The 18,381-nt window shown below is 50.7% G+C and overlaps 1 protein-coding gene across 6 annotated transcripts in view; it reads right to left on the bottom strand.

Moving 5' to 3' along the window:
- The window catches only part of ZC3H18 (zinc finger CCCH-type containing 18), a 43,830-nt gene extending 27,215 nt beyond the window's left edge, over positions 1 to 16,615 (bottom strand). For 3 of the 6 annotated variants that reach the window (XM_030457838.1, XM_030457840.1, XM_030457839.1), the window contains exons 1-7: positions 16,543 to 16,579; positions 8,910 to 9,520; positions 6,025 to 6,109; positions 3,406 to 3,554; positions 3,015 to 3,107; positions 2,274 to 2,431; positions 647 to 679 (exon numbers count right to left, since the gene is read on the bottom strand). In XM_030457838.1, the coding sequence (XP_030313698.1) occupies positions 647 to 679; positions 2,274 to 2,431; positions 3,015 to 3,107; positions 3,406 to 3,554; positions 6,025 to 6,109; positions 8,910 to 9,506 (1,115 nt within the window). In that variant the 5' untranslated portion in view covers positions 9,507 to 9,520; positions 16,543 to 16,579. Of the gene's footprint in view, positions 1 to 646; positions 680 to 2,273; positions 2,432 to 3,014; positions 3,108 to 3,405; positions 3,555 to 6,024; positions 6,110 to 8,909; positions 9,521 to 16,542 lie in introns of all 6 variants that reach the window. The other 3 variants (XM_030457841.1, XM_030457843.1, XM_030457842.1) reach the window with 2 other exon arrangements.
- Positions 16,616 to 18,381: the final 1,766 nt, after the last annotated feature.

Below are 18,381 nucleotides of genomic sequence, written 5' to 3'. Positions count from 1 at the left end.
TCAGTGGCAGAACTAAGATCACAAAAGCAGTGCTCCCAAATTCCAATTTATCCCTGGTGAGACTCTGACTCATCAGTAAGAGGAATAAAGGGCCCACTTTTCCATTTTAAAAAGTGCCCAATAACCTAAAGCAGGCCAAGATGTCAGTGCTGCCCTGCAAGTCAAGGGGCTGTCTGGATTTCTTTCCATGCTCTCAAATGGTTTCTATTTTTGCCTGAAACTGTAAGCCAAGGGAAACCTTGAATACAGATGCTCAATTCAGCAGCCAGACCACAGTCTGGGTTCAGTGACATCAGGTGTTCAAATAGACACACAGAATCTCAAACCTGACCAAAGAAAAAGGAAACTCTTTACTTTTTAACCCAGCCTCAAGTCCAAATCTCCCCATTCCCTCCCTCTAACATCTGTGGACTTTTTAGTCACCTAAACAAGCACCACTGCTGGGCATTTGGAGAAATCAGTGCTTAATTCCTTAGCTGAATAATTGGCACCATCCCAAGAGCCACATCCATCAGTGACTCAACCATCCACCACACCTGACAGGAGAGCAGTCTGTGGCCTGGGAAGTTTTAAGAAACACAATGGAGAAAGGAAAGGGAATATTTTCTTACAGTTGCAACAGTACTGGAATCAAAGACCTGCTTACCCATAGTTAATGTTTTCTTTGATGTCCACCTCCCTATAGTTTTTCAAAAAAGAAAAAGGGATTCATGAACTATTTAGACATCTTCACATGTCACAAGACAGTCCTGAAAGCATTTATTAACATCCCAGCTGCACCACCTGTGGTTAGGTTGCTGTCAGGTGCTAATCTGTGCAGTAAGTGTGTGTGTGTGTGTGAGAAAAACCACAATTTTCTACAGTTTACAGCAACTTCATGACTTTTGCCTTTACACACACTGAAGATATTTAAATGGCACAGTCTGGTTAGCCCTAAAGGTGCTTGAATTTTCAGGAATTTCATTTGTTTGATTACTTCTTTTTAACACTGCAATCTGGTTTTTTTTCCTTGACATATTAAAAAAACCAAAACACCATCAGAAAGTCCTGTACCTAACACAACAATTCTTATACCAGTGAGGCAGTAGCACAATCCAACTAGCAACCTGATGCCAGTTTTCATATATAATTGTAAAATCAAGACACTGTATGGTCAACCCACAGAGCACTGGTGATAATATATCCCAGGTGTCTTCTCAGGGGAAGAGAAGACCAAGATAGAGTTTGATTTCTACACAGGAAAAATAATCATATGAAGCAACTGCTTTGTTTCTGTCTGAACTGAGAAGCTATCTTATTTTTAAGACAGGGAAAGGAACTACACTCCAGAACAAATCAAAGGCCACTGAACAAAAGCTTAACCTGCTCCTTTTCAAATTTTTTTTTAATTAATTCACTCTAAATTAGATAGAACCAAGCTCTGCCAGTATTTTCTCCATGAGTGAGTAGAAATAATCTATTATCTGTACGTGCAGGAAGGACAGAGGATGTGTCACCAAGACAGAAATAGAGATTCTGCTGTATTCCTGCAGAATGCAATCCTCTCTCTCAAAAATTCTTTTTCCAATTGCCTGCTTCTTGCCTCAAGAACTACTAAGCAATCCTCTCAGAGCTGACTTACTCATCCTTGCACCCTCTTCTGCCTGCTCTCAGTCATGACAGGAGCATGTCTAAGGTCTCCAACATTTTGTTTCACCTCAGTTACAAACCAATAACTGAAACATTTAATTTTAGGGTGTTTGTTTTGGCTCAGGCCAAACCTGGCAGCTCAGAGGTTTGCTTTCCAACCAGTGATTTCCTGAGCAGTTTTATCTGGGACTGATCAAGTTGTTTGCTAAGAGCAGCTGCTGTGCCAGTGGCTTTGCAAACCAACACCCCAGCTGGTCGGGACAACTGCTGCTGCTGTTAAGGATACTCCAACTATGCAGCCCCAGCTTTAGCATTTTAGCATTGGAATCAGAAAAACAAGAGGGGAATAAAATTGTAAGAGTGCACTGATGTGAGGTAGGCAGAGAGGGTCCTCCAGGCACCAGTATGGCAGTGACAGGGAAGGCACAAAGATCTACAGATGACTCTGAAGGGCAGCAGTGCTGCACTGGAGCGAGGGAGGCAGCCCAAGGTTTGGAGCGGTGCACGCACTGCTCACTGGAAGTTGTTTCCACCTCCTGAGGTGGTGAGCATTCCTCCAGTTTGGAGTAAGGAGTTACCTGCAGCCTGCATTACACCTCCCACCCCTCTCTCCTCCAGGGAGCAAAGCCCAGAGTGCAGCTTACGCTGGGTCTCTGACGTCTCTGGTGATGCGGTAATTCCAGTCGCGGAAAAACTCGTTTTCTTTGTCGAATTCACGCTCGTCTTCTCCAATGGTCACAGTGAATCTCTTCTCCTCAAAGTCAGGCTCCTGCTCTTTCCTCATAGTTGCCTTTTTTAATACCTGTCACGACATAAAAATAGAGCTGTTGTCACGGGAGAACATCTCTGAAGTACAGAGAGCTTGAAAGGAAAAAATCTTCTCCTTGGGAGAACCTTGCTCTTCAACCAAAGCTCAGCCTGCTCAGATCTTATGGGTGTGCATGATGCTGGACTTCTCCTGACACAAAAACTCTATTTTACTATTCCACAGCAGGCAAGAGAAGTGCCATATGTGCTGACTCCATTTCCTGCAACGCATGGATCCTGTAGGAGCTAGAGAAACAGGGAATGGAGTAAGAGAAACTGGATCTGCCCTAAAAAGTTTTGGTTTGTGGTGGGCTTGACTTCCAACATCCCTGATCTGGTCAAGGCTACAAACTCTCCCCAGCTCATGTTAATATAAATATAAAAACCTGAATGCCAGCTCCTCCTGACTGCACAATAACATAAGATACAGTCAGGAGGAGCTGATAGGTTAAAAAAGGCTCCTTAAGAAGAGCTCAGCTTCCAAAGTCCAAAAAGAGCTCTTCCAGCACCCTGCTCCCAGTGAAACAGAGCTGTGGGTTTGGGGAATCATCCTGACACTTCCCAAGGATGCCCCTTACCTCCTTGGCATGGCGGAGTCCTCTCTCCCAGGCACTTTCTGTTGGAGGGTCTGGAGGGGGCGGAGGTAAGATTTCATCCACGACTGGCCCTCCCTGCCAGAGAGGTGAGAGGAGGAAGCAGACAGACACCTGGCATTAGTTTGAAGCAGCAAACTCATGCTTTGTTACCCCAGCTACTCTGGAGATGTATCAGCAGGACTTGAGCTGGGACACACGTGGAAGGTATTCCCCTCTACCAGCACCTCCAAGAGCATCTTCTAAAACTCAGGTAATCCAACAGATGTAGAGAATTGTGCTGAAGTACCAGCTCAAACCACATCTTCCCTTCTCCTCCAGCAGGAGACAGAAGCTACATGCAGAAGCCATAAATTCACAGCAAAGGTGTCCATACCCAAGGGTTGGCTGGCATCAGTGGGTGAGGGCCCATAGGAGGAGCACCATTTGGGGAGAAGGGCTCAGGCTTGGAGATCAGGGAGTAGTTTCCTTTGTCATTGACACCAGGGTGGATAAAGCGACAGTTCATGCCCCAAGTACAGTGACCTGTGGAAACACAGCTCTGTTAGAGCCCTGCACCAACCACCTGAGCAGCCCCACAACCACCTACAACCCACTGAGGAATAATGCTGCTTGAGACCTCTGACTTCCCTTCCTTCCTTCCTTCCAGCTCCCCCTCTATAAACATGGAAAGACACTTGCCACCCCCCAGCTTCCCAGGGAGGAGAAACAGAGCCAGTGACAGAGGGATGAATGTAGGAGAACTTTACACCCGTGGGGAGAAGGGAGGGATGGAGGCATACACACCACTAAGCAAATGCAGCAGTGAGCAGATGAGCTCTTCAGGTCTTGTTAAGGACCAACACTTCCAGTTAGGAGCTTTACTTTTCACAGAAAGCAGTGGCTATAACCTGACAGAGATGAAAGCATCACAGAGCACTCCAACACCTCTCTGCTGAGGCACTGGGAACATCAAAGATTTCCTCTCCATGAGCTTGCCAGCACAAAGCAGGGAAGGAGCCAGGGCTGCAGGGGCCAGCAGACACCTCTGAAGCTGCTCATGACCTCCAGATACCACCCCCAAAGAGATGGTAACACTCAGGGGTCTCTACAGGATACAAAACTCACTCCCAACAGAAACAAAACCCTTTTAAAAACATTTCTCTCCCTTTCTGACAACCCTCTTGACATCAGGCAACAGACACTTAGCAGATTTTCCAGCAGGCATCACCAAGCTCCTCACCAGTCCCAGATTAACCAGGAACTGGTGTTCTCAGTCAGAGGTAACAAGGGATGCTCTCATACTGTCACGGGAGCACAAATCCTTCCTCAACACCTCACACCAGGTGTAGAGGCTGCTGGACACATGTGATGACACTTATGGAGGTGCCAAAGGGAATGAACCATCAGCCTGACCAGTAAGGGGTCCTGCTACATATCTCAAGGTGCCCACACACCAAGCTGCTTCACTGGAAGGCTCTGCAAGCAGCTCATCCCTGCCACTGGAGACACAGCACCACACCAGTGCTCCTCAGACATGGCAAGGCCATGGCAAGGTCCCAAATGAGCAGCAGCTGATCAGGCAACAAAGCCTCTGAGGGGTGAGCAAGAGCAAGTGTCAACGTTAGCTGAACCAATGCCAAAACAAAGAAAAAACACCTGGGGCAGGAGATCCTGAACTTTGACTTGGGCAAACATCTCCACGGCGTACGTCACACCAAAGGATTCAGGAGCAAACACCTCTCCTGACTGAGGGACTTCCCTGTTCCACCAGCATCACCAACAGCTTGGTGTCTTTGGCAGAAAATTTGATACTGGAAGAAACTGAGGAAGCCAAGGACTGAGATGTGAGGGCCACATCTCCAGAAACCCCCTGAGCACTCCTTTATGTTGCCTACACTGGTGACACAAGGAGCAAGAGACTCCACCCTGCTTCTCCACCCTGCTCTGATTTCAGATTTTCATAAATGGTGTCAAGGGTGATTGTAAATAAAACCAGGTACATGAGCAAACATTCAGTGAGAGGGAAGCAAACAAGTTATAATCAGTTTAAATAAGAAATTTTTCATAAAAACTTCTCTATGCTAAAAAAAAAAAATCCTGCAGGTGTTTGTTGGGGAATGTCTGATTAAGGTGAATAAAAATAAAAGCAATGTAACTGGTTAGATTTAAAAGTGTCAAGTCTTTAACCTCACTCACAATAAGAAACACTTCCTATGTTTCTCACCCCCATTCTTGCCAGCTGAGGCTACAATAACCCCAAGGGAAGTGCAGAAACCTGGAATGTGACAGCACTGAGCCTGTTTCCCACTTGAGGAAAAACCTTCTGCTTCCATGAGGATTCTTTTTCACCCCAGCTGACCATTCCCTCAGCCCAGGGGAAGGACTGGCCACCAGCACACCTCACCCTCTCAGGCCCAATGCCACCCTCCAGGCCTTGCTGGGCCTTCTGGGTGCTGGTGAGAGCAGTGCCCAGGAGCTGATGCACCTGCAGTGGGTGGCAGTAGGTGTCACATCACCACCTCTCACAGAAAAAACATTATTCCTGGCCCTATTCTCAATATAAAACTTCCAGAGAATGCCTTTTAATACCTGGGGAAGCGGGATGGGTATGGGATTGCAAGAAGCAACTGGCAGGGCATGAGCTTGATAAGAAATAATGGGTGTTTGGCATTTCTGTTTCCCACAGAATCACCTCTGAGCAAGAACTGATTGTTAAAGCAGCCCCAGCAGTTTGATTCCACACTGGTTTACAAACACCAGCAAGTTTCCCTTTATTTATTTACTTATTTGCTTTATACCAGGCTCACCACACTTAGGGCAAAGCAGATTTTGCATATTGCTTCTGTGCAAATCCAGCACCTGGCCAGCAAGGAACTGAAAGGTGACAGTGGGGACAGCTGGGGCAGAGCTGACAGTGGGGACAGCAGCTTCAGGGGTACAAAACCCCCAACATGAAACATTCCAGCACCTTTGGGGGTGAATTTTTTTTTTTTTTTCCACAGCATGTCATTACCTTTCATGAAGAACCTGCAGGTGGGACGTGGCCTCACTTTTCTGTCGTTGGGGTCTTTCACTTCTCCTTCTTCCAAGTCATCATCCTGGAACAGAGAGAGAAGCTGACATTTCACCTGCTGGGTTTTCCCTAGAGATTGACATTTCACAATAGGGTCAAATATCAGTCCCCTGAAAACACACCCTGGAGCAAAACAAGAGAAAGGCACTATCAGGTTACCAAATAAATACCCCTGAGCAGCTCCCCAGCCTGCTGCCAATTCCTCCTGGTCACTCACTGCAAGCACTTTGTGGTAATTCCTGCTTTCAGGTAATAACCCAGGACAGCCACCACACATCTGCACATCAAGCTCTGACTGCTTAATTACAGTAACTAATTATTAAGTGCCTCCCACAACGCTGGGCAACAGTTTCAGGAATGAAAAGTCAGGGGTGCTTCTCCCAGCCTCCTCTGGCACCCACTTGTCACCTTTCCTGCCACTCCTCAGCTCCACACAGGGGTTGGGAATCAGCTGGGACAAAACTCCAACGTTATCCCCTGGCAAAGCAGAAGTTCTGGGAGATGGAAGAGGCTGCTCCAAAGCTTAAGAACCACAGGGGATGAGGGTGAACTCACAGTCAGGAAACACCTCCAGAAGGAAGTGGTTGGAACTCTAAAGCACCAACCCTTGCCTTTGTTCTCCAGGGGAAAAAAAACCCAATCAAACAAATAAAACTTTCTCTGGCCTCATTAGGCAGGATCTGAGAAGTCAAAAGGAGCTAAAAAGAGGTGGTGATGCAGGAGGCAAGGCATACACAGCCAGAGAGCTGTCAGAGGTATCTGGCAATGGAAATCAGCAATTTCTCCTAACAGGTAGTCTTGGCCTTCCCTCCTTCTGCCTCTGTTTCCCCAGCACAGAATCTCCAGCAGATGAAACCTCTGAAGAGGGAGCATTTGGTGGAGGCTTCCTTGAGCCTGGCAATTGCAGCAGCCCCGTGGCTGGCAGGGACAGCAGTTTTCTACATGGCAAAGATGAAGAAAAGTTCTGTACTTTGATCAGTTTAACAGCTGGAAAGAGGAAAAAAAAACATCACTGGGCTGCAGATAAACAAAAGGACAAACAGAGAGATGGGTTAACAGCCTCTTCTGCTGCATGCCCTGCTGGAAATGCAAGGAGAGCTCTGCTGCACAAGAGCAGACTTTAAAAGCTACATTTACATTCTAAATAAAATTGCATGAATATTTCCTCCCCTCCCAAGGCATAACTCTGCAAGCAGAATAAAATGCAGAGGTTTAAACAGTTTTCCCTCAAAGCTGGGGATGGGATTCAGTGCCATGTGAATGGTATAACCAGCTCCACTCTGCTCCTTTCAAAAGAACTGTGTGAAGTCTTTGCAAATGCTGTACTGGAACAAAAGGGAAAGTATTTATTTCTTGTGAGGTCTCCTTGGAACCAGGCAGCTGGGAACCCTGTTATAAGCTGATGTATGAAAACCAGAGTACAGATTCATCTTGTGCTTTGTAAGGATGGGACTCCCAAGAATGCCTGAGACTCCAAAGGAAAGCATTCATATTTTAATCAAGAAGCAGGCATGGAGTCAGGACTCCAGGATTTTTTCCCCCCTTCCCCTGTCTGGACTAGCCCACAACACACTGAAATTCCTTCTAACTGAATCAGAAAGACAGAAAACTTGGGGGAAAATAAAGAAAATCATCCCCCAGAATGGAGACGAGGAAGAAAAATGATGTCACTTTAAGCCCCAGAACTTTTGTCAAAAGCATCCTAAGAATAAAACCACACAATATGCCACTTTTCATTAAAATTAATTAATTAATTAATTAATTAAAAAAGGAGGATGGTCTCTCCAGCAAGGGCCCACGAGCTTTCTGAGCACAAAGCCAGGTCAAACTACACAGCAGTGAGGACTGGAACCTAACAGCATCTCCCAGGTCTGGATGTTTCCCTCCTTGACTGAGAAGCACCACCAGTGACCCCCCAGTTTTCCAGCCTGGTCACCAGGATGTGTCACAACCCTGCCCTGACCTCCCCAGACTGTGCAGAAGCACTTGTGACATGGACACCAAGAGCAGAGCCAGCAGGTGACTCCTCTGTGCAGTACTTTGCAATCCCACTGTTGGGATTCAGGGAATCCACCAGCCCAGGAACCCACAGGAGGGTTTGTCCTGTTTTCCTCTGGCTGTAAGGAAATTATTAAACTGTACTAAACACAACTGCTGCACTGCAGTGCTTCCTACCCAAAGACAAAGAGGGATAAAGAGTGCTATTTGCCCTAACCACTAATGCCATGAAACCCAGTTTCTGATTTCTCTAACTAGCTGTGCTTGTTCTCAGCTGTGAATCAGCAGCTCCAGGGACTGCCCAGCCCTAAACACATCACTCAAACCACACGCAGGGGCTGCTTCCTGAGGCACTTTCCAGAAATCCCAGCACCTTCTGCTCCTCTTCCATGCACCCACAGCTCAACAAACAGCTCAGTGCCACACACCTGATGCCTCAAGCCCAGCAGCCACCCCCCAGCACCACCTTTCCTCAGGCTAAGCTCATCAACACCTCACCCACAGCTACAGAATTTGCAGTCAGCATCATTCAGATGTCAGAAGAATCCCTTCAAGCACTGGAGCCCTCTCATACTGGAGGGGAACAAAGCTTAGTTGTGACACCTCTGACAATATCTGGCACCAAGGTTTTCTACAGGACGTGGCAGCAGACACCCTAGTCATGAGGTTTAGGGCTTGGTACAAAGCAGGGTCTTGCCTCCAAGGGAAAAATGTGGCCCTTGCACCCTGGGGACACAGCTAACCCAGATAATCCCATCAAACATGGCAGTCAGAGAGCCAAACCCTTCCCAAACAGGAGGACAGGCCTCTGCCCACCTCCTACTTACATCAATTTCTCCATCATCAATCTCTCCATCATCTTCCTCTTTCTTCTTCTCCTTGAGGGGATCCTGGCCATCCTTTTCGTCGTCACTTTTGCTGCTGGATTTTTTCTCCTCTTCGGGGGCATCGTCTCCTTTCTCCTCTTCCTCATCATCCTCACCAGCAGCTTTCTCCCCATCCTCCTCTGCAGCAGCAGCACTGGGTTCCTCAGGAACTTCCTCATCATAGTCCAACTCGTGCTCATCCAGCTCCCGGGTGACAGAGGAGGCTTCATCCCTGAGGTCATTGGTCCTGTCTTCCTCCTCTCCTTTGCGAGGCAGAGGGCTCTTCACTTCCCCTCTCTGCTCGTTGGCCTCAGACTCCTGAGATTTGGCTTCACTTAAACGATCCTCCTCTTCATCAGAGTGGTTCTCCTCTTCCCCGTGACTCAGTCCCTTGGCTCCATCCTCCTCCTCCTCCTCTCCCAGGACACTGCCTTGTCCACCCTCTCCATCCAGATCCCGTTCCGAGCCGCTCTCCTTCAGGATTTCATCGTCGGAAAGCTGCTGTTCCTCTTCCTCAGGAGAGCAGGGGTGTTGCTCAGGGCTGTTGGAAACGTCCATCAGTACCCAGTGGTCTGCAGGGGGTAGAGAACAAGCCTGGTTAGCAGGAAGGAGCTGGGGAATGGAGGGGGGCTCCCCCCGAGCAGCCTGGACCCTTGTGTTTCACCTCCCAAGGAAGGAAACGGCGTTTGGGGTCACCAAGGTGGTTTCTGACACCACCTCAACACAAGAGATGTCCCACACCAGGTGAGAATTGTTGATGGAAAACCATGGAGCTTGAGGTTGGGATCTCACACACCCAAGGGATGCACAAACCACCACCAGAAAGCCCAAGGAATCCCTCAGCCCAGGCACCATCACCCGGGGCAATGGCTGAGCCGGGGTTCTGGGTGGGTGTTGGAATTCCAAGCACACAGCACACACAAACTGGAGGGGCTCCTGGAGAGCCCAACTACTGGTGATGCTGGAGAAACAGCCTGTGCACTTACAGCCCATCACACAACACCCAGAACAGACAGGAAAGCAAGGACAGTCTGGGTTTCATGAGAACTCCTGGGTTTTTAACCAGGTTTAATTCAGGCAGCTATGCACTGCCACCTCATCTCTAATTCCTTTAATACCTCCAAGATCCAAAATCCCAGCACATCAACTTCCCAGCTGTCTGCACCAGGCACTTCTGACAGCAGCTCAGGATGAACACCTGCTTGGTACGAGTTACCAACCAGATGTGTGCTGGGAATCAGCATTATAAATGTGACAGAAAGGGACAAGATGTAAAGCAGGAACTAAAAAACCAACCCCAACACCTACATCTGTTTATTCTACTCCAGAAAACAAGCAAACAAAAAATCATGAATTATAGAACTGACCCAAAAAACTGGTTGAGGCATCTCTTCCTAGGAAGATTACTCATTCTTATCAAGACAAAAGCTCTCAGTGCTTAAAAAAATAATCTTCCCCTTGGGCTGTGGCCTCGTGCTGCAGCACGTCCTTAGTCCTACAAACCCCAAGAGCACCTCCTGCCTCATCCCCTCCCCAAAACCAACAGGCTGAGGAAGGTGTCTCAGGTCTTCCAGCACCAAGCCAGCCCCCTCTGAAGGAGATAAAAGCACCCAGTGCATTTCTCTGAGTGTATCAGGGGAAGAGCTCAAGAGGGGCAGTGAGTTTAGCCACCTTTCCAGGGGGTTCAATTCCCAGTTTCATGTCTAGGTGGCCAGCAGACAGAAATGGAAAGCTAAAAACAACCCCAAAGTTTGCCAAAGCACATTTAGCACTAAAGAAAAGCCACAAGGTTACAAAGGAGCAAGACTCTGGTCACCTCAGTATGCATCATGCTTTACTCCTCCTAGCTACAAACCTCCCTGCAAGCAGTTACTGCTGGTGCAACAAAAACACAGCATAAATCACCAGGTTTTTACTTACTAAGGTCCTTGGAGCAGAAATGCTACAAATACAAGACTCTGGTAGCTCCTTTAAACACCTCCAGAAAGAAAAGTCCTTAGCACCAGGAGCTCTGCACTACTTAACCTTTTCCTGACCCATCCTGCCCCTTTGTTCTGCTCCTCCAGCTGGTTCTGCAGGGCCAAGGTTGTCACTTGCCACCAAAGAGCAAGGCCAGAGGGGGCAGAAGGCACCTGAGCAGACTGCCAGAGTGAACCCTCCACAGCATCTGGAACCCAAAACATTTTGGTAGTGAGAGAATCCTGGATCTCAGAGCTGAATCAGAGCAGGAGGGAACATGCAGTGTCCCTGCTGAGTGTTCAGAGCTCAGCCCTGGGTGTCAGGACAGCGTGACAGCTCTGTCACCCATGCTACTCAGCTGCTTCTTCATGGATTTTCCAGGAGCAGGGCTGTTGTATTTCTGGTGTGAACACTGCTGGGTGTTGAGCTAACCCCTCCTGCCTTCACCTCAGGGCAGACTTTATTAGCTGGGATTTGCAGCAAACTCTCCAGGTGAAAGTCACACTGGGGAAAAGGCTGCTGGTGACAAGATGGGAGGTCTGAGGGGAAGGAGCTGAGGACATTCCCCAAAAATAAAACAGCAAAAGCACTCCTGGAAGCAGCACCAGTCTGGCAGTGCCCAACAACTTTCCTCCAAGTCCCCAAGAGCCAAACCCAGAGATCAGCTCATCAATAAACACCCAAGATCTCAACACCCAAGAGGGCCCTGAGCAGAAGAGTCACATCTGGAGCTTCCTATCAGCTGCCCCTCTTCCTCTGCCCAGGTGCAGAGGTTGCCTCTTGCTCACAAAGTCCTGGTTTTGACTGAGAAGTGAAAAAGCCAAATCCAAGGCAGCAATTGCCTCCTGCTGATGGTGGCTCCTGGAGAGTTAAACCAGGTGGAATCTGGATCAAATCAGATCCTTGCTGAGTGTCTGAAAGAAAAAAGGTTGATGCTGAGTCGTTCATAAAGGTTTGAATAAAGAAGAGCAAGTTCCTAGCAGAGGTTTTAATTGCCTGTGTGTGCACATCCATCCTCTGGGTGTCTGGCAAGGGAAAGGTCAGCCTGGAGAGGCCAGGGGAAATGCAGGAGCTGTCAAGGACAGATGGATTCAGGAAATTTGTTTTCTGATTTCTTACACATAAGCAGCACCCATTAAAAAAAAAAAAAAAAAAAAAGCATTTAAGTCAAGCAAATGCCTCTCTGCATCCGAGACCTTCAGAGGGATGGGGGGAGCAAACCCTTTCCCACTGCCAGCTGAGGTGATAAGTGTAAAACCTTCACCCCCACCAGCAGCTGTTAAAGCTGTTACAAAACAATCCAGTGCATCCTCAGTTACAATCATTTCCTATTAATTTCCCCAGGCAGGAATGATAAGAAACACAATAAATGACAACCTGACTGAAAAAATATACAAAAAACCCAGGTTTTAGTGTGTATTTCCCTGGATTCAGCAGCAATTTTACCTCTGCCAAAAGCCCTCCCACCCTCCCAGGGGGAATTACCCTCCCAGGCAATGCTGCAGAGCACAGACAGCACCTCAAGAGTTCCTCCATCACCTCTTCCACCAAACTATTTGGGTCAAAGTCCCAGTCCAACCAGTCTCCCAGTTCACCAGCAGGCCCAGAAAGACAACCCAAATCCTACAAATCACATTCTGTGCTTCAACCTCCTGTGGAAGCATCCTCAGAGCAAACCCACCATGTGTAAAGGTAAAAGCAGGAAAAATACAGGGAAATGAAACTGTCAGACTGAGGAGAGCACAGTCTGGGATGGGAGGCATTACCTGGAGTCATTTCAGGAAAAAAAAAAAGGCACTAATTCAGTGTTATGAAAGGCAGGAGTGCCCTGGTAAGGATCTTGTGAGTGCTCCAGCCACCCCAGCTTACTTTCAAGCTCCAAAGGATTTATTCTTTGCAGGGAAAGAAGTTTAACTCCAGTTTAAAGTCCACAGCCCAAGTGCTGTCTCAGAAGAATGTGCAAGTCACAGTTCATCCCAAATCTCCTGAATCCCTTTTCTGAAATGCTTTTGGGGTTTTTTTTGGGGGGGGTGTTAGGGTGTTTTTACTTCTTACTCTCTTTAGTTACACAAACAGCAGAAAAAAACCTAAATAATAATGAAATGAGAAGATGGAAGTTTCTCAAACTGAGCAGCACTGAGAGGCAGGTGACAGAGCAGGGAGCTGCAAGTTCCATCCCTCGTTATGAGCTTGGGATTGTTGTGCCTTAAAACCACTGCTCGTGTCCTGCTGCCTTCAAAACCAGTTCTAAAAGCCAAAAAATCAACTTCTAAAGCTGCACAGGAGATTGTTTGACTTCCAGCTCAGGGTGCTGAGGCCAGGCATGCAGTCACACTTCCACTTAGCAGACAAGGGGTTATCTGCAGGTGCTTCAGGACAGTTCAGGCACAGCCCCTCTCTTCCAAAACTGACTTGATTTGCTCAAAGTTGGTCAGATTCTCATTTTCTGCATGTCTGAAGCAGATGAGTCCAGGTCAGTCAGCCTCAACAAGTCAGTGCAGCCTCTTCACTGAGAGGCCTGGGAGGAGATGTGATGATCAAGGGCACTTTTAGCCACAATTGTGTCTTTTGTGTCACCTGAGCTTGCCCCAAGGGGCTGAAAGCCCCTGAAAAGCAGCTCATGGCTTCTCACGTGAAAAAAGACACTGAGGCAGCCAAACTTCCCAGTGATCCCAGCTGCAGCAAGCACAAATCATCCTCCCCACAGACAGCACCAAGGCTTTCACCCCCTTCTTGCCCCTGCTGCACTCTCCTGGCCCAGCCCAACAGGTTAAAACACCACAGGCTGTCCCTTCAGATGAGAACACCCCACCCTGCAGACCCCTGAGGCAAAAAGGCAGAGAGGAGGTGATGGGGGGATTTAAATTCACCTCCTTTCTGGTTTTTTCCAAAGCTGGATGGCAGGCAAGGCTTCACCTCCAAGTACAGCCCTGGGCTTGGGAAGCCCTGGAAGTGCAGTGAGGGCAGCATGGAAAAAAAACCAAACCCTTTTTCTTTTAGAAACCCAACTCTGAGATTGCAGCTAATCCCAGGGTGTGATAAACAAGAGCTCTGCCCTCTGCTTGGGTGAGCTGCCCCAGGGAAGAGGCAGCTGAGTCAGGGCTGGGGGCCTGCTGTCAAAAAGGAGCCCAACTTCTGCTCTGTTCAGTAAAAAGCATCCAAAAAAAATTAAAAAAAAATAAAAAAAGAAGTTACCAAACTTGAAGGAAAAGCAGGGAGGTGTGGGGTGTGTCAGACACTCAGCTCCCTGCTGCTTGGAAGGAGGCTCCAGGGCTGCTCCTTCACAGCCCAACTCATGGGAGGTTTGAGCAGCAACCTCAGCTAAAGCAGCAGAGCTGAGCTGTGCTCACAGGTAACTGGTTTGCTGCTTGTGTCTGGGCAGCAACTGAACTGGAACCAGTTATGGCCAGGGTGGCAGCTCAGCTCCAACCCCGAGGGATGAAAGCTGGGAGTTAAGAGGGGATTTGTAACAGGGAAATACTCCTGGCAGCCCCTGAATTCCACTCACCCAACCCCCTCCCTCCAAGGCCACAAAAAATGGTTTTGCAAGTGGAGCTGGAGCACATCATCCCCTGGGAAGGGATGGACCCCAGAGTTCCTGGGGTGCTGGCAGCAGGAAGGCACTGGGTGCCCTCCAGAAGACTGGAGGGGGTCTGGCACAGCCATCAGCTGAAATCTGGAGATCCTACAGATCATCACAGGCTGGAAATGCTACAGATCATCAGTCAGGTGAGAAGAACCAAGCACAGAATCATAGAATGGGCTGGGTTGGAAGGGAGCTCAGAGATCATCAGTCCAACCCTTGCTCCACTCCCCCGTGGTTCCCAGCCCATGGCACTCAGTGCCACATCCAGGCTCTTTGGAAAGATCTCCAGACACGGAGAATCCACTACTTCCCTGGGCAGCCCATTCCAATGCCTGATCACCCTCTCCAGAAAGAAATTCTTTCTCATCTCCAACCTAAACCTCCCCTGGCACAACTTGAGACCCTTTGGCCCTCTTGTCTGCTGAGAGTTGCTGGGAAAAGAGCCCAACCCCCCCTGGCTCCAACCTCCTTTCAGGGAGTTGCAGAGAGTGATGAGGTCTCCCCCTGAGCCTCCTCTTCTCCAGCCTCAACACCCCCAGCTCCCTCAGCCCTTCCTCACAGGATTCTGCTGGATCCCTTCACAGCCTCCTTGCTCTTCTCTGGACCTGCTCCAGCACCTCAATCTCCTTCCTGAGCTGAGGGGGCCCAGAACTGGACACAGGACTCAAGCTGTGGCCTCACCAGGGCTGAGCACAGGGGCAGAATCCCTTCCCTGGACCTGCTGGCCACGCTGTTCCTGAGCCAGCCCAGGATGCCATTGGCCTTCTTGGCCACCTGGGGCACACTGCTGGCTCCTGTTCAGCTTCCCTGGCAATCCAGACTCCCAGGTCCCTTTCTGCCACTCTGTGCCCAGCCTGGAGCATCCCCATGGGGTTGTTGTGTTGAACCTCATCCCAGGATCTCCAAGTCTGTCCAGGTCCCTCTGCAGCCCTCCAGCAGAGACCCTGCAGCCCCTCACTCACAAGGAAAGGAGGACAGAATCCCCTTGCTTGAGGCAGAAAGGATTAAAAAAAAAGGATTAGGATTACCAACAGCTTGGTGCAAAATGAAAAGGTTTTCACTAAGCAGAGAGATGAAACCCTGAGGTCAGTGCAGAAGGGAAAGGTTCTGGAGTGTGTCTGAGTGAAACCATGAGGAGGGGTGAAGAACAATGAGTGGTGAGGGAGCAACAACCCCAAAAAGCTTTGAGGAAGAAAGAACCAGAAACAAAAAAAAAGCAACAAAGAGAAAGAAAGGGGGTGGAAAAACATGGAAGAGAAGGAAGAATGGGATGGAAATAACATCCCTTGTGATCCAGGGCAGGAGCAGCACAGAAAAGATGTGGAGAACCCAAGCAGAGCACCCAGCCCTTTGCTCTGAACGAAGCTTGCTCATTACAGGATTAATTAACCAAAACACCCCTTATCTGCCAGCCTGGGACAAGCACTGCCTTTGAAGCTGCAAACTCCCAAGTACCTGGCAGCTGCCAGGAGAGCTCTGAGTGCTGAAAACCTGAGCTGCCTTTGGGGTTTAACTGCAGAGCAGTGCTGGGTGACAACCACCCCCAGCTGGGCCAGAGGAGAGCCCAGAGAGAGCTCTGCCCCAGAGGAACTGATTTCCCTGGTCCTGGGAAAATGCTGACTGGCAGAAATCCAGGAGGGGCTGCTCCTGCCTCCTGTAGGATTTGTAAATAACCCCCCCAGACACAGGAGTCTGTCCCTGCTCAGACAGCTGGGGCTGAGACAAGTCTGTAAAGAGCTGATTCCATTCCCCTCATCCACACAAACCCTGGGAAAACTCCAAACCTTGGAGGTGCTGCCCTTGCTCCAGCCAAGGGAAGTGCCAGGAGGGCAGGGAAAGGGAGTTCTGTCAGTGAGGGGAGCTCTGAGAGGAGACAACCCCACCCAGGGGGCTCCCAGGGGGGAATTTTCACCACCTGGAGCACTGAACCAGGGGTGATGCCCCCACCCAGCCCAGAATGGCCCCCCCCCCCAGGGATGAGGCACCCACCCCCCCGGGGCAGGAGGGACCTTTGGGTGCAGGCTGGTGGTGCTGATGCTCCCCCCTTACCTCACAGAGCCTCCTCCAGGCTGTCTCAGGGCCTCCTGCTCTGCCCCCCGGGCCAAGGCTGCCGGAGCTCTGCCTGGGGGGGGGATAGGAGGGGGCACGGTCACACCCTGCCCGCAGCCCCCCCACACCCCATCCCCTTCCATACCACAGCCCCTCTCCCTCCAACACCCCCCCAACAAAGCTACACCCCCTCCCCACCTTCCCCAGTCCCCCCCACACTTACAACCCCCCCACACCCCCCATCCTCACCCCCCCTCGGGGCTCCCCTCCCCCCGTCCCTTCCTCCCATCCCCCCTAGGGTCACCCCCCCCTCCCCAGCACCCCTTTTCCCCTCCTGCCCCCCACTCCCCACACCCCCCACAGGGATGCTCCCCCCTTCCCCCCCGCCCCATGGCCTCTGTCCCCCCCCCCCCCCGCCTCCCATCCCCCGGTTCCGCCTCCTTCCCCGGCGCTAGGCCGCCGCGGGTGTGGGGCCCTGAGGGGTGAGGTGCTCACCGGGGAGGGGCAGGGGAATGGGGGGAAGGGTGTGGGGGGGATGCTGAGCGGCGGCGGCAGCGAAGGGGAAGGGAAGGGCCGGGCCGGGGCCTTCACTCGCGGCGGCGGCGGCGGCGCAGGGCGGCCATGACGTGACGTCATCCAGGCGCGACGGACGGCGCCGGGGCTGCTGCGGGGGAGGGGAGGGGAGGGGCGGGGTCGCGCGCCGGGGCTCGGCTTCCCGCGCGCCGCGTCTTAAAGGGACCGCGCGTGGAAATGGGGATGGGGACGGGGACAGGGAGAGGGGAGAGGGAGAGGGGACAGGGACAGGGACAGGGACAGGGAAAGGGAAAGGGAAAGGGACAGGAAAGGGAGAGGGAGAGGGAGAGGGAGAGGGAAAGGGAAAGGGAAAGGGAAAGGGAAAGGGAAAGGGAAGGGAAGGGAGAGGGAAAGGGAGAGGGAGAGGGAAAGGGAAGGGAAGGGAAAGGGAAAGGGAGAGGGAAAGGGAAAGGGAGAGGGAGAGGGAAAGGGAAGGGAAGGGAAAGGGAAAGGGAGAGGGAGAGGAGAGGGAAAGGGAAGGGAAGGGAAAGGGAAAGGGAGAGGGAAAGGGACAGGAAAAGGGAGAGGGAAAGGGAAAGGGAAAGGGAGAGGGAAAGGGAGAGGGAAAGGGAGAGGGAAAGGGAAAGGAAAGGGAAAGGGAAAGGGAGAGGGAAAAGGGAAAGGGAAAGGGAGAGGGAAAGGGAAAGGGAGAGGGAAAGGGAAAGGGAAAGGGAGAGGGAGAGGGAAAGGGAAAGGGAGAGGGAAAGGGACAGGAAAAGGGAGAGGGAGAGGGAGAGGGAAAGGGAAAGGGAAGGGGAAGGGAAAGGGAAAGGGAGAGGGAGAGGGAGAGGAAAAGGGAGAGGGAAAGGAAAAGGGAAAGGGAGAGGGAAAGGGAAAGGGAAAGGGAGAGGGAGAGGGAAAGGGAAAGGGAAAGGGAAAGGGAGAGGGAGAGGGAGAGGGAGAGGGAGAGGGAGAGGGAAAGGGAAAGGGAAAGGGACAGGAAAAGGGAGAGGGAGAGGGAGAGGGAAAGGGAAGGGGAAGGAGAGGGAGAGAGGGAGAGGGAGAGGGAGAGGGAGGAGAGGGAGAGGAAAAGGAGAGGGAAAGGGAGAGGAAAGGGAAAGGGAGAGGGAAAGGGAGAGGGAAAGGGAGAGGGAAAGGGAAAGGGAAGGGAAGGGAAAGGGAGAGGGAAAGGGAAAGGAAAAGGGAAAGGGAAAGGGGAAAGGGAAAGGGAAAGGGAAGGGAGAGGGAAAGGGGGGTGTGCACGGGTGGGCGTTTACAGACCCTGCGTGGGTGGGTGGGTGGGCGGAGGAGGGGTGCGGAGATGCG

The sequence above is a fragment of the Calypte anna genome, chromosome 11 (assembly GCF_003957555.1).
Source record: "Calypte anna isolate BGI_N300 chromosome 11, bCalAnn1_v1.p, whole genome shotgun sequence".
Lineage (NCBI taxonomy): Eukaryota > Metazoa > Chordata > Aves > Apodiformes > Trochilidae > Calypte > Calypte anna.
The sequence above is the reverse complement of the archived record's forward strand: the minus strand, read 5'-3'. Positions and strand labels throughout refer to the sequence as shown.